The sequence below is a fragment of the Prionailurus bengalensis genome, chromosome B1 (genome assembly GCF_016509475.1).
Source record: "Prionailurus bengalensis isolate Pbe53 chromosome B1, Fcat_Pben_1.1_paternal_pri, whole genome shotgun sequence".
Lineage (NCBI taxonomy): Eukaryota > Metazoa > Chordata > Mammalia > Carnivora > Felidae > Prionailurus > Prionailurus bengalensis.
Window position 1 is genome coordinate 48,974,585 of NC_057344.1, and position 19,034 is coordinate 48,993,618.

At 48.9% G+C, this 19,034-nt stretch overlaps 1 protein-coding gene across 1 annotated transcript in view; it reads left to right on the forward strand.

Annotated features, from left to right (window-relative positions):
* The window catches only part of EPHX2 (epoxide hydrolase 2), an 84,933-nt gene extending 72,652 nt beyond the window's left edge, over nucleotides 1-12,281 (forward strand). The window contains exons 14-19 of the mRNA XM_043564707.1: nucleotides 2,445-2,478; nucleotides 4,364-4,466; nucleotides 5,336-5,405; nucleotides 9,903-9,983; nucleotides 11,584-11,642; nucleotides 11,816-12,281. Of these exons, the coding sequence (XP_043420642.1) occupies nucleotides 2,445-2,478; nucleotides 4,364-4,466; nucleotides 5,336-5,405; nucleotides 9,903-9,983; nucleotides 11,584-11,642; nucleotides 11,816-11,894 (426 nt within the window). The 3' untranslated portion in view covers nucleotides 11,895-12,281. The remainder of the gene's footprint in view (nucleotides 1-2,444; nucleotides 2,479-4,363; nucleotides 4,467-5,335; nucleotides 5,406-9,902; nucleotides 9,984-11,583; nucleotides 11,643-11,815) is intronic.
* Nucleotides 12,282-19,034: the final 6,753 nt, after the last annotated feature.

Below are 19,034 nucleotides of genomic sequence, written 5' to 3' on the forward strand. Positions count from 1 at the left end.
TGGTAGTTGTCTCTGTAGGAGTCTGTTGAGAGTAAACAGTTTTTTGGCCTGAGAATATTTCTGTTTTGCTTTTCAGTCTTGTAGAATAGTTCATGCAAATATAGAATTCCAGGTTGCCGGAGACCAGCTCCAGTAACCAGGGGTTCCCGCAGGAAGAACGGCGTCGGTGAAAAACAAAACTAAAGTAAAAAACTAAAACCAAAATAAAAAACTAACATAAAAACAAAAAGTAAAAATGGGCACAGACAACAGCAGTGTGTTGAACTAGCCGATTTATTGTAGTAAACGTGGCATTATATATGCCAGTGATTTCCTTCTGGCATACGTCTTCTATGTTTTTCTAACATTACCTAATTTTGAAAATGTTCCTATGTGTAAACAACCTTTAAGAAATAACATGGTGATTTTCCCCTAACTTTCCCACATGCCCTTTGATTATAGGTTAATTTCTTACATTATTCCATTATGCACCTGCATTTATCTATAATCTACAAAGCATTTGCTTTGCTGTTCTCGTGAAAGGCCCTCCATTTCTCAACACCTCAAGTCGAAAGTGATGTTAGGGACATGACCTAACCACATGAGGCCAGAAGAACAATGTGTTTGCCTCCATCCTAGGTGCCAAAAAGGGGGCTGAAAAAGCCTTAGAAACCCATGCCTCATACATTCTTAGAAAGACAATGCACTTAGGAACCAATGAACCGACTAGGTTCAGTCATCATCTGGAATGCCTCCAGGGGGGCCAGGTGGGCCTACTGGTTGAAGTCACCTGTACCCAGAGATACACTCCTTAGTTGCCAGAGTGAGGCTTTCAAATCCATATGTCTGTCCTATACAGGCCCTCTTTGCTGGCAAATGTATGAGGCTATCCTTCCTGTAAGTAGAGGAGTCTCCATAGGGGATGGCAAGGGCTAAACGTAAGGCCGCACAATTTCTTGCGGAACCTTATTTTCTTCCCTAATGGTTCTTTTCCCAGGGGGCCTGCCGAGGGCAATTCCCCAACAGACAATACCCCAGGTAGTTTTAAAGCCAAATTACCTAAAAGCGGGAGTACAAGAAGCTTTCGGCTGCCTTGCAGTCACCAATCCGTCCACAGCCTGGGCCCTGCCGTCAGGCTGGGATAGCTTGGCTTCCAGCACCGGGTAGAAGCTTCTGTCATTGCTTATGAAAAATCAGCCTGAGGTCTGCCCTCTTGTATTCAGTGGTGTCTGCTCTGCAGTTGAATACATCTTTGAAGTTTTCTTTTTAATGTCGATGAACGGGTTTTTTGTTTTGTTTTTTTTGTATGAAAGTTGTATGTCGTTCTTTTTCAAATCGTTCTGATCTCTTATGATACAGTCTTATTCTATTCTTGTCTAGTTCCTTCTTTTATGTCTTTAGTGCTTAACATTAAGTATACTCACTTTTTCATTCTCTCTCTCTTCAAGTTCTATTATTTGATATTCTTGAAGACTCTTATTTTACCGTTTGCTATGTTTGCTGTCTCTTGCAATGGGGCGTGTGAGAGAGAGAGAGAGAGTTTTACCGTTTTGCTTTGTGAGCTCATCTTCAGCAGCACTGAATCTGCACCAGTCTGCTTCAGCTGGGATTGAGAAAAGACTGTCCTGTGCTTTCGCATTTGCTGCTTCTGCCTGGCATCCTGGTGGCATTACCAGCCTAGGCTCACTTTTCTTGTTGTTTACTTTGTGTCTTGGGGGTTTCCAGATCACGCAGATAGAGCAAACTCAAATCCAGACACCTCTGAAGGCAGGCCTACAGCCATGAGTTCCTCGGAGACCTTTTCATGGTTTCCTCTTAGAACCAAACTGAAATGGAACAACGCCCTTCACGTTTGCTCTGCATGATGGGTGGATTTTTTTCTAGTCCACCCCTTTACTGAAGACTGCAGATTTACTGGATTCATAGTGGAGGGGCAGGGAGTATCTCTCTTTTTAATTTTGTTTAATGTTTATTTATTTATTTGGGGGAGGAGGAAGGGCAGAGAGAGAGACAGACAGAATCCCGAGCAAGCTCCACGCTGTCAGTGCAGAGCCTGACTCGGAGCCTGATCTCACGAACCATGAGATCATGACCTGAGCTGAAATCAAGAGTCAGACGCTTAACCAACTGAGCCACCCAGGCGCCCCAGAGAGTGTCTCATTTTTAACTTCCGGCCCGTCATAGATCTCAGGTCTCATCTCTTGTTCCCATTGGTTGTGTCAACCCAAGTTCTTACACTACCAAGACCTGCAGGCACCCAGGGGCAGCCTTGGCACAGAGCTGTGGCCATTAGCCACGTCTGCTTTGACCCCTGAGGATGTGTCTCGCTCTCCTGGGAGTTTAGTATGTTTGTGTAACCTGATGGCACTTGTAGGTCTTTGGTTGTGACCGGGTTTACAGATGACCCATTCCAGCATATTTCCTTTCTTCCCCCACGATGACATTTCTAACTCTCCTCTATACAGGCTTTTCTCTCCGTGAGCAGAGTCCGCGAAATGGGTAAGAGAGGTTCTTAGGAGGGAAGGGGGACGGGAGGATCACGGCAGGAATCAGCTAAACGTGACACGAGTGTCCATCTGACCTCTATGAGCAGACGCAGCCACCCACTAGCTCTGAACGGTGACTTGCTTAACATGGGTCCCCACTGGTGACTAGTGCTCACCCTAGCCCTGGGTTGACCACACAGCCTTGGGCCTTGGTTCCTTTCCCCCAGGGGACTTTGGGCCCAAGGTCTTAAACAGCAAGAGTTTAGAGGACTCTTAAAGCTCATCAGGGTAATCCCACCTTCTGCTGATAAGGGACCAAGACCTAAGATAGGAACTGACCTTTGCAAGATCACCTGGTGCACACAGGGCTGGGGCCGGAGTCACGCTGGACCCCCAAGCCAGAACCCCTCTGTCATAATCCACTGGCCCTCCCTCCATCCCTGTACCGTGTTGCTGTCATTTCCAGTACCCCCACATGACAACCATCCTTGTTCTCCCTCCTGGCTGTATGTAAGTGAAGAGTCAGAGCCCAGAACCATCTGGAGCTCATCCCGCGGCTCCCAGATCCAGCCCTGTTCCCACGGAACCTTGCCTTGCCAGTATGCACCTGTATTTTCATTAACGACGATGATCGTTGCCACTTGTTTGAGCACCTACTGTGTGCATCCAACACTGACCCAGCCCCCTTTAGATATTTATGGTCCTCAGGACATCCTTTAAAAATCCCCTTGTTATCACTGTTCTACAGATGAGGAGAATGGAGCTCAGAAGAGTTAAGGAACTCGTTCAGAGTGGCTAGGCTGGGCTTAAAGTCCTCCTACCCTGAAGGCCAAGGTCTTCTCACTGGTCAAGAACACCTTCCCCCTCCCACCCTCCCTCCCTCTCTCCCTCTCTCTCTCAATCTCTTTCCTCTTTCATGCACCTGTTCATGTCTTCATTCCCCAAGCATTGGGAGTCCACGCTTGATGTGAGGCAGGGCAGATATCCAGACGCACAGAGCATGGTCACTGCTCTCAGGGAGCCCACAGTCTCTTAGGGAGGCAGATAGCACTAGTAAAGTGAGGGGAGCAGGTGGGGGCTCTTCCAGAGATGCTGAACGAGCCAGAAGCGCCAGCCTGGCGGGGGAGGCACTCTGATCGCGTACCCCTGTGATACGTCTCGCAAAAGCCTGCCTCGCCCAGTTCCTATCCCTTGGAGGCTTCAAGAGCCTAAAAATAGTGAGTCATCCCTCTTCAAGTGCCAACGTTAATAGCCCTTGTGACTGTCCTCTGTGAAATAGCAGTGGCCCCTGGGCTGCCCGTGGTCGTCACAAGGTCACCGTCATGGGGACCGGGGACTGCCAGGACACAGTGCACACCTCTGAAAACAAGATAGGATTCCACACTGTGCAAAGGACCGTGAGCACGCAGAAGGCAACAGAATGCCTGCTGCCTGCCCTGGATCTTCCTTTGGGCTGAGAGCAAAATCAGCACACATTTACGAGAGTTCTGAGAGTCAGTGGGGGTATCTAAAGTTAAACTATTTAGAAAAGGTGTAGTCTGGGGGAGAGGGTTGCTGGAAGGGCTGGTAGGTCCTGGGTAAACAAGAAATAGGGTCATCTTGGAGTTATTGTGAGTTTCTGAAGGAGAGGGACATGGTTTGTTCTGGAAGGGGAGGCCTGTGTGTGATATCATTGGGTTCCAAGATGACAGGGCATGGATTTAGAGCTTGGGAGGAGATGGGCTCACTGTGGAGAAGGAGGAGAGAAAGAATGAATGAAGGAACATGAGAACCTTCCCTGTGAGTTCAGATGTGACATGAGAGGCAGTTGGGTGCCCAATGTCAGCTTTGAACACGCTGGAGTTAGAACTCAGGTGCCTGGCCCAGAGCTCCGAGAGCAGACAAGTGGCTTTTTGCAGGAGGACTCTTTGTGAGAACCCCAGAGGAGCCCAGCCTCAGCCACATCGTCACCGAGGAGGACATCCAGTTCTATGTGCAGCAGTTCAAGAAGTCTGGTTTCAGGTAAAGAGAACGGGGCCCCAAACAGCGAAGAGACATGATCAGCAAAGAGGGTTACAGGGTGAGGCCGGCCGTCCCCCTGCGAATGCTCGGCCAGCTTCTGCTTGAACCCCTCCAGTGTCGGGAGGCTCACTCCTGAAAATACTCCACCTGCTCTAGTTTGGGATAACTCAGTTTCCTCCCTCTTGTGCTTATGGGCCCCCTCAGAACAGACGGTTAAAAACATTTTTTTTTCCATCATGAGCCCTGAAGGAAGCAGATGACAGCTCTGGGTTCTTTCTTCAGAAAAACACAAAAGCCTACATAAACACAGACATTGCATACATCTTCAGGGGAGGGTTATAGACCTCCCAGGTTGTTGGGTTTTGCATTTGTATTAAGGATTGGGAGAGTGTTCAGGGACAGCCCCTGGCCATCCTTACCTGTCCAGAGAGGCATCGTTGAGCTACCTCTCTATGTCCCATTGGAAGGAGGGCACCTCCCGAAGTTTCTTTTCAGTAGGTTCCCTGGGGCAAGGGAGCAGCTTCTGGATGGTGAGAGCACTAAACGGAGCTCCCCGTGATCTAACCCAGCAGCCCCCCGAGAATGTGGGCCAGTTTCTGCATGTTTCCGGAAGCCCACTTCGGAGGCTGGCAGCCCTCTCAGCCGAGCCCTGAATGCCGCCGGCACTAGGCCTTGCTCGTTAAAACATGGCAAGTGCGTTGGGCCACCAGACGTGACCCCTGGGCTCCATCCTCTCCCCTCCCCTGCAGAAACCTTTGCTCCCACTGGGAAGACCCGCTGTTCAGAGCTGGCTCCCGGTGGGGTCTGTACCATAGTCATCTACTAAAAGCCTTCCTGTTTTTGTTCCCCTGATCGTCCCCACCCCCCAGGGGTCCCCTAAACTGGTATCGAAACGTGGATGTAAACTGGAAGTGGGGCTGCACAGGTTTGGGACGAAAGGTAAGTGCTGGTTCAGGGTGGTTGCCCCCCCACCCCACCCTGCCCCGCCCCTGGGCTTCTCATTGGCCCAGTTAATCTGCCCTTTGGTCAGAGTTGGGGGGATGGGCAGGACAGACTGACTTGCTGTCCTCCTTTCTGCCCTTCCCCTCCCTCCACTCAAGGGGGAAGTGAGTGCCTCGACTAGGGCTTTCACTGATGCTTTCCCTGGAATGGTAGAGGGTGGCATGCGGGCAGAGCAGGGCACTGTCCGGGTGCCCGTGGCATCCGTGTGGAAGGCCCACATCTCCTGATGGCACCCCAGGTCAGGGCAGATGGTCCAGGATGACTCCCAGAGGTGAGGAGGGTCACACAGAGCCCCCATTTCACAGAAGGAGCCTGAGGCACTTTCAGAGACACAGGCTTTAGCCTCTGGCTGTGTCACCTTTGTCCAAGTCCACCTGAGTCAAGCAGAAGGTGGGTTTCCAATCTCTGGGTCTGCAGAGGGAATACAGGTGTGCCCCACTTTTTTGAAAGATCGCTTTTACAAAAGACCTCCATTCGGAGCTGTTTTCACTAACTGAAAGAAATCCAAAGAGGATTTTCACTTGTGGGAAAAAAAAAGCATCCAGCATCTCTTTTGCACCGACTCATTTTAGAGGCAGCGTGCAAGCAAGAGCGGCCCCGCCAAGCCCCTTCCCCAGGAACTCCCCTCAGCATCTCAGCATCAAGCCGCCATGGCCTTGAACCGTGTCTCTGAGCATCTGGGCATATGTTGGTCTGTTTTGTGTATCTGTTAGCAAGATGTTTCCATCAGAAATGCCTGAGAGGTTATTTGGAGGGTCTGGGAGTGTTCAAACACTTTTCCTTATACATTAGTGGTGATTGCTTCTTCACTTTACACCACTTTGGCTTATGGGAGCTTTCACAGGAGTGCTCCACCTTTGGATAGCCGGGGAAACCTGTAACGGCATTCATAGTTTACATTCAAAACATTGAAAACCGGGGCGCCTGGGTGGCTCAGTCGGTTAAGCATCTGACTCTTGATTGCAGCTCAGGTCATGATCTCACAGGTTCGTGGGTTCGAACCCCATGTCGGCCTCCTCACACTAATGGTGTGGAGCCTGCTTGGGATTCTCTCCCTCTCTCTCTTCCTTTCTCTCTCCCTCTCTCTCTCCCTCTCTGCCCTTCCCACGCACACTCTCTCAAAATAAATAAACAAACTTAAAAAGTTAAGAACCTATGGGAAATTGCATTTTCGCATTCCTCAGCTCACTCAGTAGCCCTAGTTTTCTCATCAGTTCACTGGAATGTGAACACCCTCTACATGCTAGGCACTATGGTGGACCTTAGGGATACAATGGCAGATAAAATACATGAGGCCCATCGGGTGCCTGGGTGGCTTAGTCAGTTGAATGTCTGACTTGATTTCAGCTCACGTCATGATCCCAGGGTCTTGGGATCAAGCCCCATGTTGGGCTCCGCACAGAGGGTGGAGCCTGCTTAAAATTCTCTCTCTCTCTCTCTCTCTCTCTCACTCACTCACTCAAATCAAAAGAAAACAAAACTAAAAACAGATGAGGTGCTGACCTCATGGGGTCAGGCAATAGAGCATGGAACATAGTTAAGAGCACACTGGGCAGCAGGTTGGCCTGGGATCTAATCCCTGTGTGCCCTTGGGTAAGGCACTTAACCACTCTGTTCTCCATTGCCACTTACGGGAATGACAGGAATAGTTCCTAGCACATAGTAGTAGTTCAGTGAAGGCCCATTATCTTTGACTCCCTCACCTGTGACTGACAAAAATGACAAAGCCATGGGTTGGTAGGCAAAATCTCTTGCAACATGCAGGTGCATAATGGCAGAGTCTTTGGGAAGGTGAACCCCAATGGTGCTAACGTTGGAAACCCATTCTTCTACAGATACCTTTCAGATCTTCCTTCTCCCCCACCTCCTCTCATGCCCCCACAACCAGTTTACATTTTGACTGGGAATATTCTGGAGTTTATAGCAGCCTTAGGATTAGTTTCAGCAATAAAACCACTTTTTTGTTGGTGTTCATTCAACCTATTCCCTTTTTTTTATTTATTTATTTATTTATTTGTTTATTTATTTTATTTAATCCAAGTTCGTGAACACGTAGTATAATCATGGTTTCAGGAGTAGAACTTAGTGATTGATCACTTCTGTATAACACCCCGTGCTCATCACAAGTGCCCTCCTGAATGCCCATCACCCATTTAGCCCATCCCCCCACCCAACATCCCAGCAGCAACCCTCAGTTCTCTGTGTTTAAGACTCTCTTATGGGTTGTCTCCATCTCTGTTTTTGTCTTACTTTTGCTTCCCTTCCTCTATGTTCATGTGTTTTCTTAAATTCCACAAGTGAGTGAAATCATAGGATTGTCTTTCTCTGACTTCTTTTGCTCAGCGTAATACACTCTAATTCCATCATGTAGCAACAAAATCACTTTTGAACATTGCTGGTCCTTTATCATTTGGCAGTGAGAAGCATGCAGTTCTGTACATTGGTAAAAACTAGTAAAAGTCCCTTAACCAGGGACAAATCGAAGCTGTTTGACAATTATAACGGTGGAGGGAGAACAAAGAGGATAAATGGAGGCTTTCTCCACCCCACAGTGTCCTGTCAGTAGATGAAAGTGAAGTCCTTTCTGCTGCCACTAATGTCGGGCTGATAACAGCTGTGGCTGACCCATTCACTTCCTGGATTCTTGGCTGACCTTTTAAAGCATCCACTTAATTCAAAGAAAAGGAATATTGATCTCTATCCAAGGCATCTTTCCTCCTTTCTGGTGTCATCTATTCCATTCTGTCAAAAACCAAAATTCAACTGAGTAAATCTGAAGATCCAATTGGCCTTATTAAATGGCTCATGAAATTAGGCAGCATCCTTTCAAGCAAGTAGAGGGGTGCTCAAAGCGAAAGGGTTTTTCGGAAGGAGGGGTGGGGCGAGAAAGGTATAAGCAAAAGAAAAGAGACCATTTTTTCAGGCAAGGTCGCATTCCCTTAGGGGAAAGAGCAGGGGTCTTATGCACATTCCCTCAGCTTCCTATGGGGTAAGGGGAGAACCCGTGTGACAGATTACCTCCTTGGTGCTAATCAATAAATTCCTGCCTAACCAGCTAAGACATTTCTGGGGGAGGTTGAAACTGCAATTAGGTATTAAGCTCCAGTTTAATGACTTGGCCTGGCCCAAGTGACACCGTGTGGGGCCTATGGTTTTCTTCTTACAGTTCTGTAAATACCAGACACACAGAGTGGGCCAGTAGAAGTGTTCTTACTTCTACGCACACATGCACACAAAACCCGTGTGGGTCACGACACTGCTGACTCTACTCGTCTTAGAAAAACCTAGTCTTACCCTCCTGTGTGTCTCTTAACACAAAACACTTCACGCTTCTGGTCACCAGATGTATGAGGGTTTTACTCCACCGAGCAATTCTCTGCATCACCACAATTCAATTCCGTTCTGACACTGTCTCCCTGGAGATAGCGTCGGATCCCACAGGTAAGGGCTGGGTCCTACAGGACTGCCCCCGCCCCCCTGCCGCCCCGCTTCAGATGCCAATCACAAGTCCAGGTGGTTACCTCTGCTTCTGAGGTTCCCGTGCCTCCCTCCTCAGGTTCGATTCATTTGCTAGGGTGGCTCCCACAACTCAGGGAGACACGTTTGCCTGTTTGTTAAAGTAGATGACAAAGGATTCAGATGAACAGCCAGATGGAGAGATACATAGAGTGAGGTCTGGGAGGGGCCCAAGCACTTCTTGGGCTTCTGTCCCTGCGGAGTTGGGGTACATCACCCCTCCCACTGTAGATGTTTGCCAGTGTAGAAGCTCCCCAAACCCCATCCTATTGGGGTTTTATGGATTTTAATGGAGGCTTACTCATGTAGGCACGATCAATTATTAACTCCATTTCCAGCCCCTCTGTCCTCTCTAGAGAATGGGGGGTGGGGCTGAAAAGCCTAAGCTTCTGATCAAGGCTGGCTCGACTCGTCTTTGTGGTGACCAGCCCCATCCAGTCCCCACCCAGGAGCCCACCCAGAGTCCCCGCAGTAGAACAAAAGATACCCCTGGTGCTCTTATCACTTTGGAATTTACAAGGGTTTGAGGAACCCTGTGTCAGGCAAGGATGGGATCAAAAGACCAAATATTAGAACAAGAGATGCTGCTATCATTCTTATCACCTAGAAAAGTACAAGGGTTTCAGGAGCCCTGTGCCAGGAACAGGGGCAGAGAAAAACCTATGTATTTTCTGTCATCTCACACCATCATCTGAGATCCCCAGTAATAGTGCAAAACTGGGGAAACAAAGCCAGGACCACAGCAGCACCACAGGGGTCTTTCTGGGGGATGTTAATCGTGGGGGAAACCACAAAGCAGGGAAATGAAGTACCCTGTCCTTGTCCTGGGAGAGGGAAGGCCTCAGCTATGGGGGGGCACAAGAAGGGACCGTTCCGTCCCTTCTCTACCTGCCTCTGCTTCCTGGTACCCTCCCCTAGATCCTGATTCCGGCTCTGATGGTGACCGCGGAGAAGGACGTCGTGCTCACTCCGGAGATGTCCAAGCATATGGAGGACTGGGTAAGCCAACAGTCCTGCACTAGGGGTCATCGGTGCTTCCCGGGAGAGGGCGCAGGCCTCACGGAGGAAAGATGGCAGCTGGGGACACAGAGCCGGAGATCCGGTAAAGCACTTGGTTCTTCATCAGTAGGATCCCTGCCACCTCATAGGAGCAGCAGTCCTGACTGATGCGTTCTTTCCCCTGCACTGATGTGGCCTGTCATTTACTCACTCGTGCTTTACTCACTCATGCATTCGTTCATTCACTCATTCATTTCATGGGCTTTTGCTGGGCACTTGTGTTAGCACAGTGCTAGATTCTGGGAATGTAAGGGTGAATAAGACGCAGACCCCACCCTTGGGGAGCTCGCTGTCCTGCAGTTCATCCCAGACGCAGGAGAGAGGTGAAGAGGGCTCCATAGGGAAGGAGGTCTTTACAGAGGTGCTGACCACTGCGTCTGGCCTTGGCGAACGACTGAGGCTTGCCCCGCAGAGAGAACAGAAGACAGGGTGAGAGGCAAGGAGCATGCAGGGCTTACTGGGAGAATGGTAGGAGCTCCATAAGACTGGAAGATTCTGCTGAGCCCACTGGACCAGACCGCGCTTTGTAGGCCCATAGGCGTGAGCCATTGAAAGGGATTGACAGGTGACAAACCTGCAGTTTGGAAGCTCACTCTGCCACAAGCGTGGAGGTTGGTAGGGACTGGGGAGGCTTGCAGGTGGGGTGGCTGGGCTGGCTCATCGGATCCTGCCTAGCTAGCTGCCCGGAGCGGTCCGTCCGCACTCGGCTGTGGCTTCGTTGGCATCATCAGGCACAGCAGACAGTGTGTAGGGTGGGACGCTGCCAAGGACACGCTTCTGGTGGGCCCTGGACCCAGCTGATGGAGGGGCTGAGCCCACGGGGCGGGGGGGGGGGGGGGGGCTCGTTTTCTCTAGCACCAACCCTTGAAGATTTCTGTAGAATTTCCAGTTCTTTGGCTGGCCCTTTCCCGCCCTGGCCACTGACTGCTAACCTCGCTGAGGCTTAGGCCCAGAAGGGGCTGTCCTTGCCTCTGGGAAGAAAGCCACATTCCGCTCCCAGAATTTTCCGCATCGGGTTGCACAGTTCAAGGCTCGTGTCAGGAGGGAGCCTGCATGTGCCAAGGGCGGTGCTGCTGCGCCCTCTCCCTCTTTGGGGCTTGCTATGGTGACCCACTGTGGGCGTTCAGGGTCCAAAAGAGGGGGACTCAGTCATGTCTGTGTGGCGAGAGCCGAACAACCAGGCGTTTTCCAGACAGTGAACAAGCTGCGTCCTGATAATTCTAAAGAGAAGCAACTTGTTTCGATGAGTACAAACAAGTCAGCCCTGAATTTGAATCTTCACTCAGCCACTCTGTGTGACCTTGGATAGGTTACCTAGCTTCTCTGAGCCTTCATCTTACCCCATAGGATCACGGTCAAGGTTAGAGAAGGCAATGCACGTAGACTACCTGGCACATAGTAGGAGTTCAGTAAATGCCCATTCCTTTCTTAAATAATGCAAGGATTTTCGGGGAGGGTGGCCTGTGGGGAGCACTAACCTAAAACGAGAGCCACCTGTGTTCTGCCACTTACTTTTCAGGGGGGGGGGGGTTTCTTCCAGATCCCCTACCTGAAAAGGGGACACATTATGGATTGCGGACACTGGACACAGATGGAGAAGTAAGGAGATGTGGCGGGGGTGGGGAGACCCCTGGGTGGGGGAGACCGGTACTTCCTGTTTACCTCCAATAAGGGCTTTCCTGGCCTTGCCATTCACTTCATCACCTCTGCTCTCATATGCCTGCGGTGAGTGGGTCCTGACAAGTGTGAATTGCCCTCTGTTTCCTTCCCAGGCCCACCGAGTTGAATCGGATCCTCATTGAGTGGCTGGAGACAGATGCCAGGGACCCACCAGTGGTCTCGAAGCTTTAGGGCATGGCGTGTGCCAGCCCCCCAGCAGGCCTGCAAGCCCTTCCTCTGCTGGGCTTGGAACCCAGAGGAAGTCTTTCCGGCACCTCTTGTAACCGGCAGCATCATTCCAAGGGGGTTTACTCTGCAGAGTGGTTTCCTTTAAATGAAGAGAGTCAAATCTGACATAATTTTAGATACAGGAAAAATCACATCTGATTCATTCTCCAGGTATAAAGGTGTTACTTTCTCTCTTAAGAGTGGCTTACAGTGTTCTATAGGCGATGAAACGAGATGGCCAGGGGTGATTTCTCTTTGACTAACCAATCACGGTTCGGCAGCAAAATCCGTTAATTTTGAAGCACATCAGCTGAGATTGGAACTCGTTGGTCTAATAAAGCTCAAACATTCCGTGAGGCTGGCGTTTGTGTTCTGGGAGGAAGGCAGAGCGAGGGTGGTAGTCCTGTCTGTCGCCTTTGAGTGAGTGTGTGTCCCTCTGTTCTTGAGTCTCTGAGGCACTGCGTGATCTAGAGCGGCGGTGTCCAGTGAAACGTTCTCTTTTTCTTTTATTTAAAACACTTTTTTTAAACAGTTACTTGTTTTTGAGAGAAAGAGCGTGAGCACAAGTGAGGGAGGGGCAGAGAGGTGACAGAGGATCCCAAGCAGCCTCCACGCTGTGAGTGCAGAGCTCGATGCGGGGCCCGAACTCACGAACCTCGAGATCGTGACCTGAGCTGAGATCAAGCGTCAGCTGCTTAACCAACTGAGCCACCCAGGCACCCCTGTGCAGTGGAACTTTCTGAGATGAGAGAAATGGTCTGTTCTGTGCTGTTGGACGGAGAAGCCATCGGCCACGTGCAGCAGCCACATGCCCTTGACACAGTATGCTCACATACATGCACGTGGCCTGAGCCCTTGAATGTGGAAAATGAGCACGAGGAAGTGAATTTCTCCTTTAATTGTAATTAGTATAAACCTGAATGGTCACGTCTGGCAGCAGCTGCCATGCGTCTCAGAGCAGACCCAGAACTTCCCTCCAGCTGTACCTTCCCCAGCCACATCCAGAAGCTGCGTCTCACTGGACGCAGGGGACTGGAACTGTCCCCTCCAGTTGTGCCCCCCTGCCCCTCCCACTGACCGGCTCCAAGCCCAGAGCCTCTGGCTCAGAGCCCTGCAGCACAGCCTCCTAACTGGTCTTCCTGCACAGAGTCTGATCTGAACGTATCAGGGCCTCCCACTGTCCCCAAATAAAGGCCCCTCACCCCCAGCCTGCCCTGATCACTCCCAGATTCCTAAATGCTCTCCAAAGTCACCACCCCTCAAGTCTCTGCATGCACCCTGCCAATTCTCCTTGGCCCTGCACCCCGGTATATGGGTCTTTTTGCTTGCAGGACTCCTGCCTGCCACCTCCTCCAGCAAGTCCCCGGAGTGGCCTGTGTGCCTTTTCTCCCTTCCCCAGAGACCGGTGTGCTCACAGGTGTATGTGCACCTCCCTCGCTGTCCATTCTATAGGGAGGGCTTGAGGGCAGAGGTGGTATCTTTAAGCTGAACTATGTGGAGTATAAATTAACCTGTCAAAAAAGGGTGTGTCTGTGTGTGTAGAAGGCAAGGGAAAGGTTAGAAACGTTAGCTGCTATCATTATTAAGTATGTCTGCATGCCTTAGAGCCTTCTATATATCACCTCTTCTTCCCATTTAACAGATGGGAAAGCTGAGGTTCCGGTAGCTTGCCCGAGGTCACTTGGTTGGTTGGAGGCAGAGCCTAGATTCAGGCTCACTCTGGTCCCAAAGGCTGAGGTCCTACCAAAAATCTCCTTTCTGAATCTGGAGTCAGATTCCCTGGACAAGACTCCCGATACGTCACTTTCTAATGTGTTACCTCAAGAAAGGCTTTCCTGTGCCTCAGTTTCCTCAGCTGTAAAGGGTGCATGAATAGTACCAGACTCAGGTGATTCTGAGTACCAAATCAGTTAACGGGTGCAGGGACCTGGAACAGCACCCGGCATGAGGAAACGCTGTGGAAGTTTTAGCTGTAAGCTTTCCAGTTTATCCTAGGACAAGGCCTATGTGGGCTTTAAATTTCCAGCCACACCACCACCTCCTTCCTTTTGGATCTGAAAGTTAAAGGGCCCATTTAAAACGCAAATTAGTGGGCCGCCAGGGTGGCCCAGTCAGTCGAGCGTCAGACTTCGGCTCAGGTCATGATCTCGCAGTTCATGGATTCAAGCCCTGTGTTGGGCTCAGAGCCTGTGACAGCTCAGAGCCTGGAACCCGCTTGTGAATCTGTGTCTCTCTCTCTCTCTCTGCCCCTCCCCTGCTTGTGCTCTCTCTCAAGAATGGATAAATAAACATTAAAATTTTTTTTAAATAATAAAATAAATGGCAAATTCGTGACCTGGGGAAATGACCATGTAAGCCAGATATGTTCCTAAAACAGAGTATGTTCAATCTCAAATAAGGGTGAAATGACTCAGGTCCATAGATTTGCAACAAAAGTATAACCAGTCATGCAAGATAGAGGGTCATAAAGGACCCAGACTGGAAGAGTCTTCAGTTTATTCACGAAAACACTAGAAATGTGTGTTTCCCCGCTGCCTTGGAGAGCTTTGGCCCACACATCAATCAGCTGCTTGTAGCTCTGGCAGCAAAGGGGACTGACCTCATTAAGACAGATTTTTCAGACGCCGGTTTAAGTACAACTTGCTGGGAGTGTGTTCAAGTTCTTTTAATTATACAATGTATAACAAATACATTTGTAATAAATTTGTATTGACCTCTGCTAAGGGAACTAGCCTTCTCAAAAAGAGGCACAGCAGACCCCATATTCTCTGTTACACCCACGTATCAGTGGGGTCACGGAGCTCTCTCCGGAGGGGATTATGGTGGCTCACAAATTCTGTCCTCACCCTTAGTGGCTGTCAACTAGCAGTATCCAAGGTTCCCAGGAGAAATGTCTTCTGAGTCTGTTAGAACAGATGGGACAAAAAACTATTTCTGTCTCTCTTGGGGTCCAATGAACCCCTGGTGTTAGGCCTTGAAGTAACTCTAAGCCAGTCTGCATGTTGTTCACATCAACATTACCATAAGCACAAATACGAAACAGACAAATCGCTAGAATATCTAGGTCAGAACCTCAAAGGTTTATGCAACAGGAGTTGGATGGGAAATACCATGCCTCGCGATTCAAAGGAATCCATCTGGCAACAAATGATAAAATATTTTCTTAGCAGTTGTAGAAGTTTCTCCCAAGTGTTGGCTACTGCACCCAGTTGTGAACTGTCTGCCCCATGAGACTGTAAGGCCTTTAGGATGGGCAACTACTTAGCTAGGTGCTCATCCTTGATCCTAACCCAGCAGATGCCTGGCATTTTGTAGATGCCCATTCGATGTTTGCTGAGTAAATCACAGAATGGAAGCACAGATGAATGGATGGATAAATGAGTGGATTTCAGATTCTTGATTTTGATGCCCTACTGGGTGGCATGGATGGCCAATTGCATGACTGTTATCACTATGCCAAGACTTGATGGAATAAGACTGGGGGTGCCTGGCTGGCTCAGTGCATGTGACTGTTGATCTCAGGGTCATGAGTTCAAGCCCCATGTTGGGTGTGGAGCCTATAAAAGAGACAGGAAGGCAGGGAGGGAGGAAGAAGGAAGGGGAATCTTCAAGACTCCTGGAATATCTGCTAATAGAACTAAATTCAGAAGGAGAAGCCCTCCCGGTTCTAGTCATCTATGAATCTTTGTTAGAATTCAGTGGGTGTCTGCTGTGTAAAATAGGAATGCAATACTTTTTTTAATAACACAGCTGAAGGATTTACAGTTACCGTGGAGGCTTCCAGCTTTGGTATTTATAAGGTATGAGTGGGATCACTTTGTTGGTTTACTTAAGTACATTTTGTCGTATGTACATATAAGGGTTTTGAGTCTGGTACCTACTTTTGAAAGAATATCAATGACATTTATACTCCTGTGAGCTCACTTTTTTTTTTTCACTTCCACTGTGGTAAAATATACATTAAAATTTGCCATTTTAACTACTTTCAAGTACACAGTTCGGTGACATTAAGTACACTCACTCTGTTTGCCACCCTCACCTCCACTCACCTCCGGATCTTTTTCATTGTCCCAAACTGAGACCCTACCCATTAAACACGAACCCCTACTTCTCCCTCTCCCCAACCCATGGCAACCCATTACTTTGGGTCTCTATGAGTTTGACTACTCTAGCTAATTCATATAAGTGGAATCATACAGTATTTGTCTTTTTGTGACTGGCTTATTTCACTCAGTAGAAGATCCTCAAGGCGCACGTATGTTGTAGCGTGAGTCAGATATCCCTTCCTTTTTAAGGCTGAGCAATATTCCAGTCTGTGGAGATGCCACATTTTGTTTATCCATTCATCTGTTGGTTGACACTTGATTGCTTCTACCTTTTTGGCTACTGTGAATAAATGCTGCCATGAACATGGTGTACAGATACCCTTTCGAGTCTCTGCTTTCTGTTCTTCTAAGTATATACCCAGAGGTAGAATTACTGGATCATGTGGTCCTTCTGTGTTTAATTTTTTGAGGCTCCACCATACTGTTTTCCACAGTGGCTGCACCAAACACGTAACGCCATTCCCATCGGCGATGCAGAAGGTTTCATTTTTTTTTTTAATTTTATTTATTTTTGAGAGAGTGTGTGACGGGGGGGGGTGGCGGGCAGAGAGAGGAGAGGACAGAAGATCTGAAGCGGGCTCTGTGCTGACAGCAGAGAGCCTGCTGTGGGACTCTAACTACTCACTAGCTGCAAGATCATGACCTGAGCCAAAGTCGGATGCTTAACCAACTAAGCCAGCCAGGCACCCCTTCTTTGCCCATTTTTAATTAATATTTGCTTTCATGTTGAGTTGCATGACTTCTTTATACATTGTGGATATTAATCCCTTGTAAGATATATGATTTACAGATATTTTCTCCCATGGGTCATAAACTCATTCTATTTTATTTATTTATTTATTTATTTATTTATTTATTTATTATTTTTTATTTTTTATTTTTATTTATTTTTCTTTTTTTTAAGTAGGCTTCATGCCCAGCATAGAGCCCAATGCAGGGCTTTAACCCATGACCCTGAGATCAAGACCTGAGCTGAGATCAGGAGTCAGATGCTTAACCAACTAAGCCACCCAGGTGCCCCCTGTAAACTCATTTTTAATCAATTAAAAAATAACTTCCTAGCTTAAAGACTTGGCTAAGACCTACCTTGTGTTTCTTAGGCACTTGTCACTGTTTTCCATGACATTCATGCCAAACCCCCCAGAATGGGGCAGAATGTATCAGCATGGGAGAGTCGGTGTGACTGACTGGCTTGTGTCAGAATTTCAAAGACAGAAACAATTCTTGGCTTATGTAACTCAAAGTAAGAAAATTCCAGAGAAGCCGCCAAACTGTCATCTTTTTTGCCATTTGAATAGATTGAGGAGATGGATATTTGGTCTTTGTCTCCATCAATTATCCTGGATTCAACTCTGAGAAGCAGGGGGCGTTTTAGACTGTGTCATCCTTCTTTGCCGTGTGTATTGAGTGAATTTGTATTAGTAGCACAAGAAAGTAATATCTGCAGATGAGAAGTCATTAAACACTCTCCCAGATATTCACACTATTTCAAAGAAGTGTTAAGTTACCACATGTAAGTTGTATATTAAGGACCTCACTCTGACTGATTAACAAGTATGGGAGGGGAAAAGGTCAAAAAAGCTTCAATGACCACTGAAACAGCAGCATTAATTTCCCTTGTCCACAAACGTTAGAAAAAATTAAGACTCAGCAATTACTGAACCAGCTGAGTCCTTCATGCAAGAAGGAATAAGCAATAAACCATCCACCTTAATCACGGGATGGTGGCATTGCACATTAAATTAACTGATACTTTTTGCTGATGTTTATATTTTTCTCATGTCATTTTCTGTTTCTCCATAAAGGCAATTGGCAAAATTGATGTGACTAGCTTGGCGGGGATAGGGGAGAAAGCGTTCCATTCAAGGGCAGTAGCAAGAGGCAAAGAGAAAATGGTGTGTGATTCCAGGCTGGGAAATCTTCCAACCGAGGAGGGAAGGGAGCCCTCGGGCAGTTCCAGGGCACAGCCCAGGTCCACCCACACCCCGCAGCGCCTGGCTTCCAGGAGGTCTCAGCATAGAATGCGTTCTCCAAAAGGAGAGACCTTGGGTCTGACTGTGGGTGAGTGGGAAACAAGTTATTTATTTGGGGTGAACCTCCGTGCTCGCCTCCCCTCCCTGCCATGGGCCTCCTTCCAGGGCTTTGGGACAGTGGCCAACCAGGTGCTTTCTCCACCACTCAGCCCCAAGGCCTCCAACCACTGTCTCCCTCACCAAGCCCTGCCCTTCCCAGCCAGGGAGTCTGAGGCTCTATGGGGAGGTCTCCCCAGGCTCCCTTCTCTCAGACAGTGGAGCCAGCAGCGTTGGAGGGCACAGGACCTGCGTCTCCCATCAGGCACAGCCCAAGTGAACCGGGCTCAGAGGCAAGAGCCAGGCCTCCCTCTTCTCTAGCGCGAAGGCCCCCGTGGAGATCCCAGCCTCAGGAGCTTGTAGACACCAGGCATTAATTTTCTCGGGCCGCCCTAACAAACTACCACGGACTGAGTGGCTTCAACAGCGGAGATTTATTTTCTCCCAGTTCTGGAGGCTGGAAGCCTGAAATCAAGCAGTCGTCGGGAGGGGTGGCTTCTCCTGAGGCTTCTCTCCTTGGCTTGCAGATGGCTGCCTTTTCCAGAGTCTTCTCATGGCCTCTCCTCTGTGTGCTCCTCTTATTAGGACACCGGTCATATTAGATCAGGGCCCATCCTGACGACCTCACTTTGGTTTCATGACCTCTTTAAAGGCCCTCTCTCCAAATACAGTCACATCCTGAGGTGCTGGGGGCTAACGCTTCAACATAGGAATTTGGGAGGAACACAGTTCGGCCTCTAACACAGCCCTTCCCCAAAGGATCAGTTCTGTGGCCCTGGGACTCCCCTCTCCATGACTGAGCTGCCGAGTCACCGTAAACAGTCACCTCCTGAGCCAGGCTTTCCCTGTAATGAGCACACGCTGCACTCCTACCTCATACTCGTACATTTGCATCTGGGGTGGCGGTACAATCACACACACACACACAC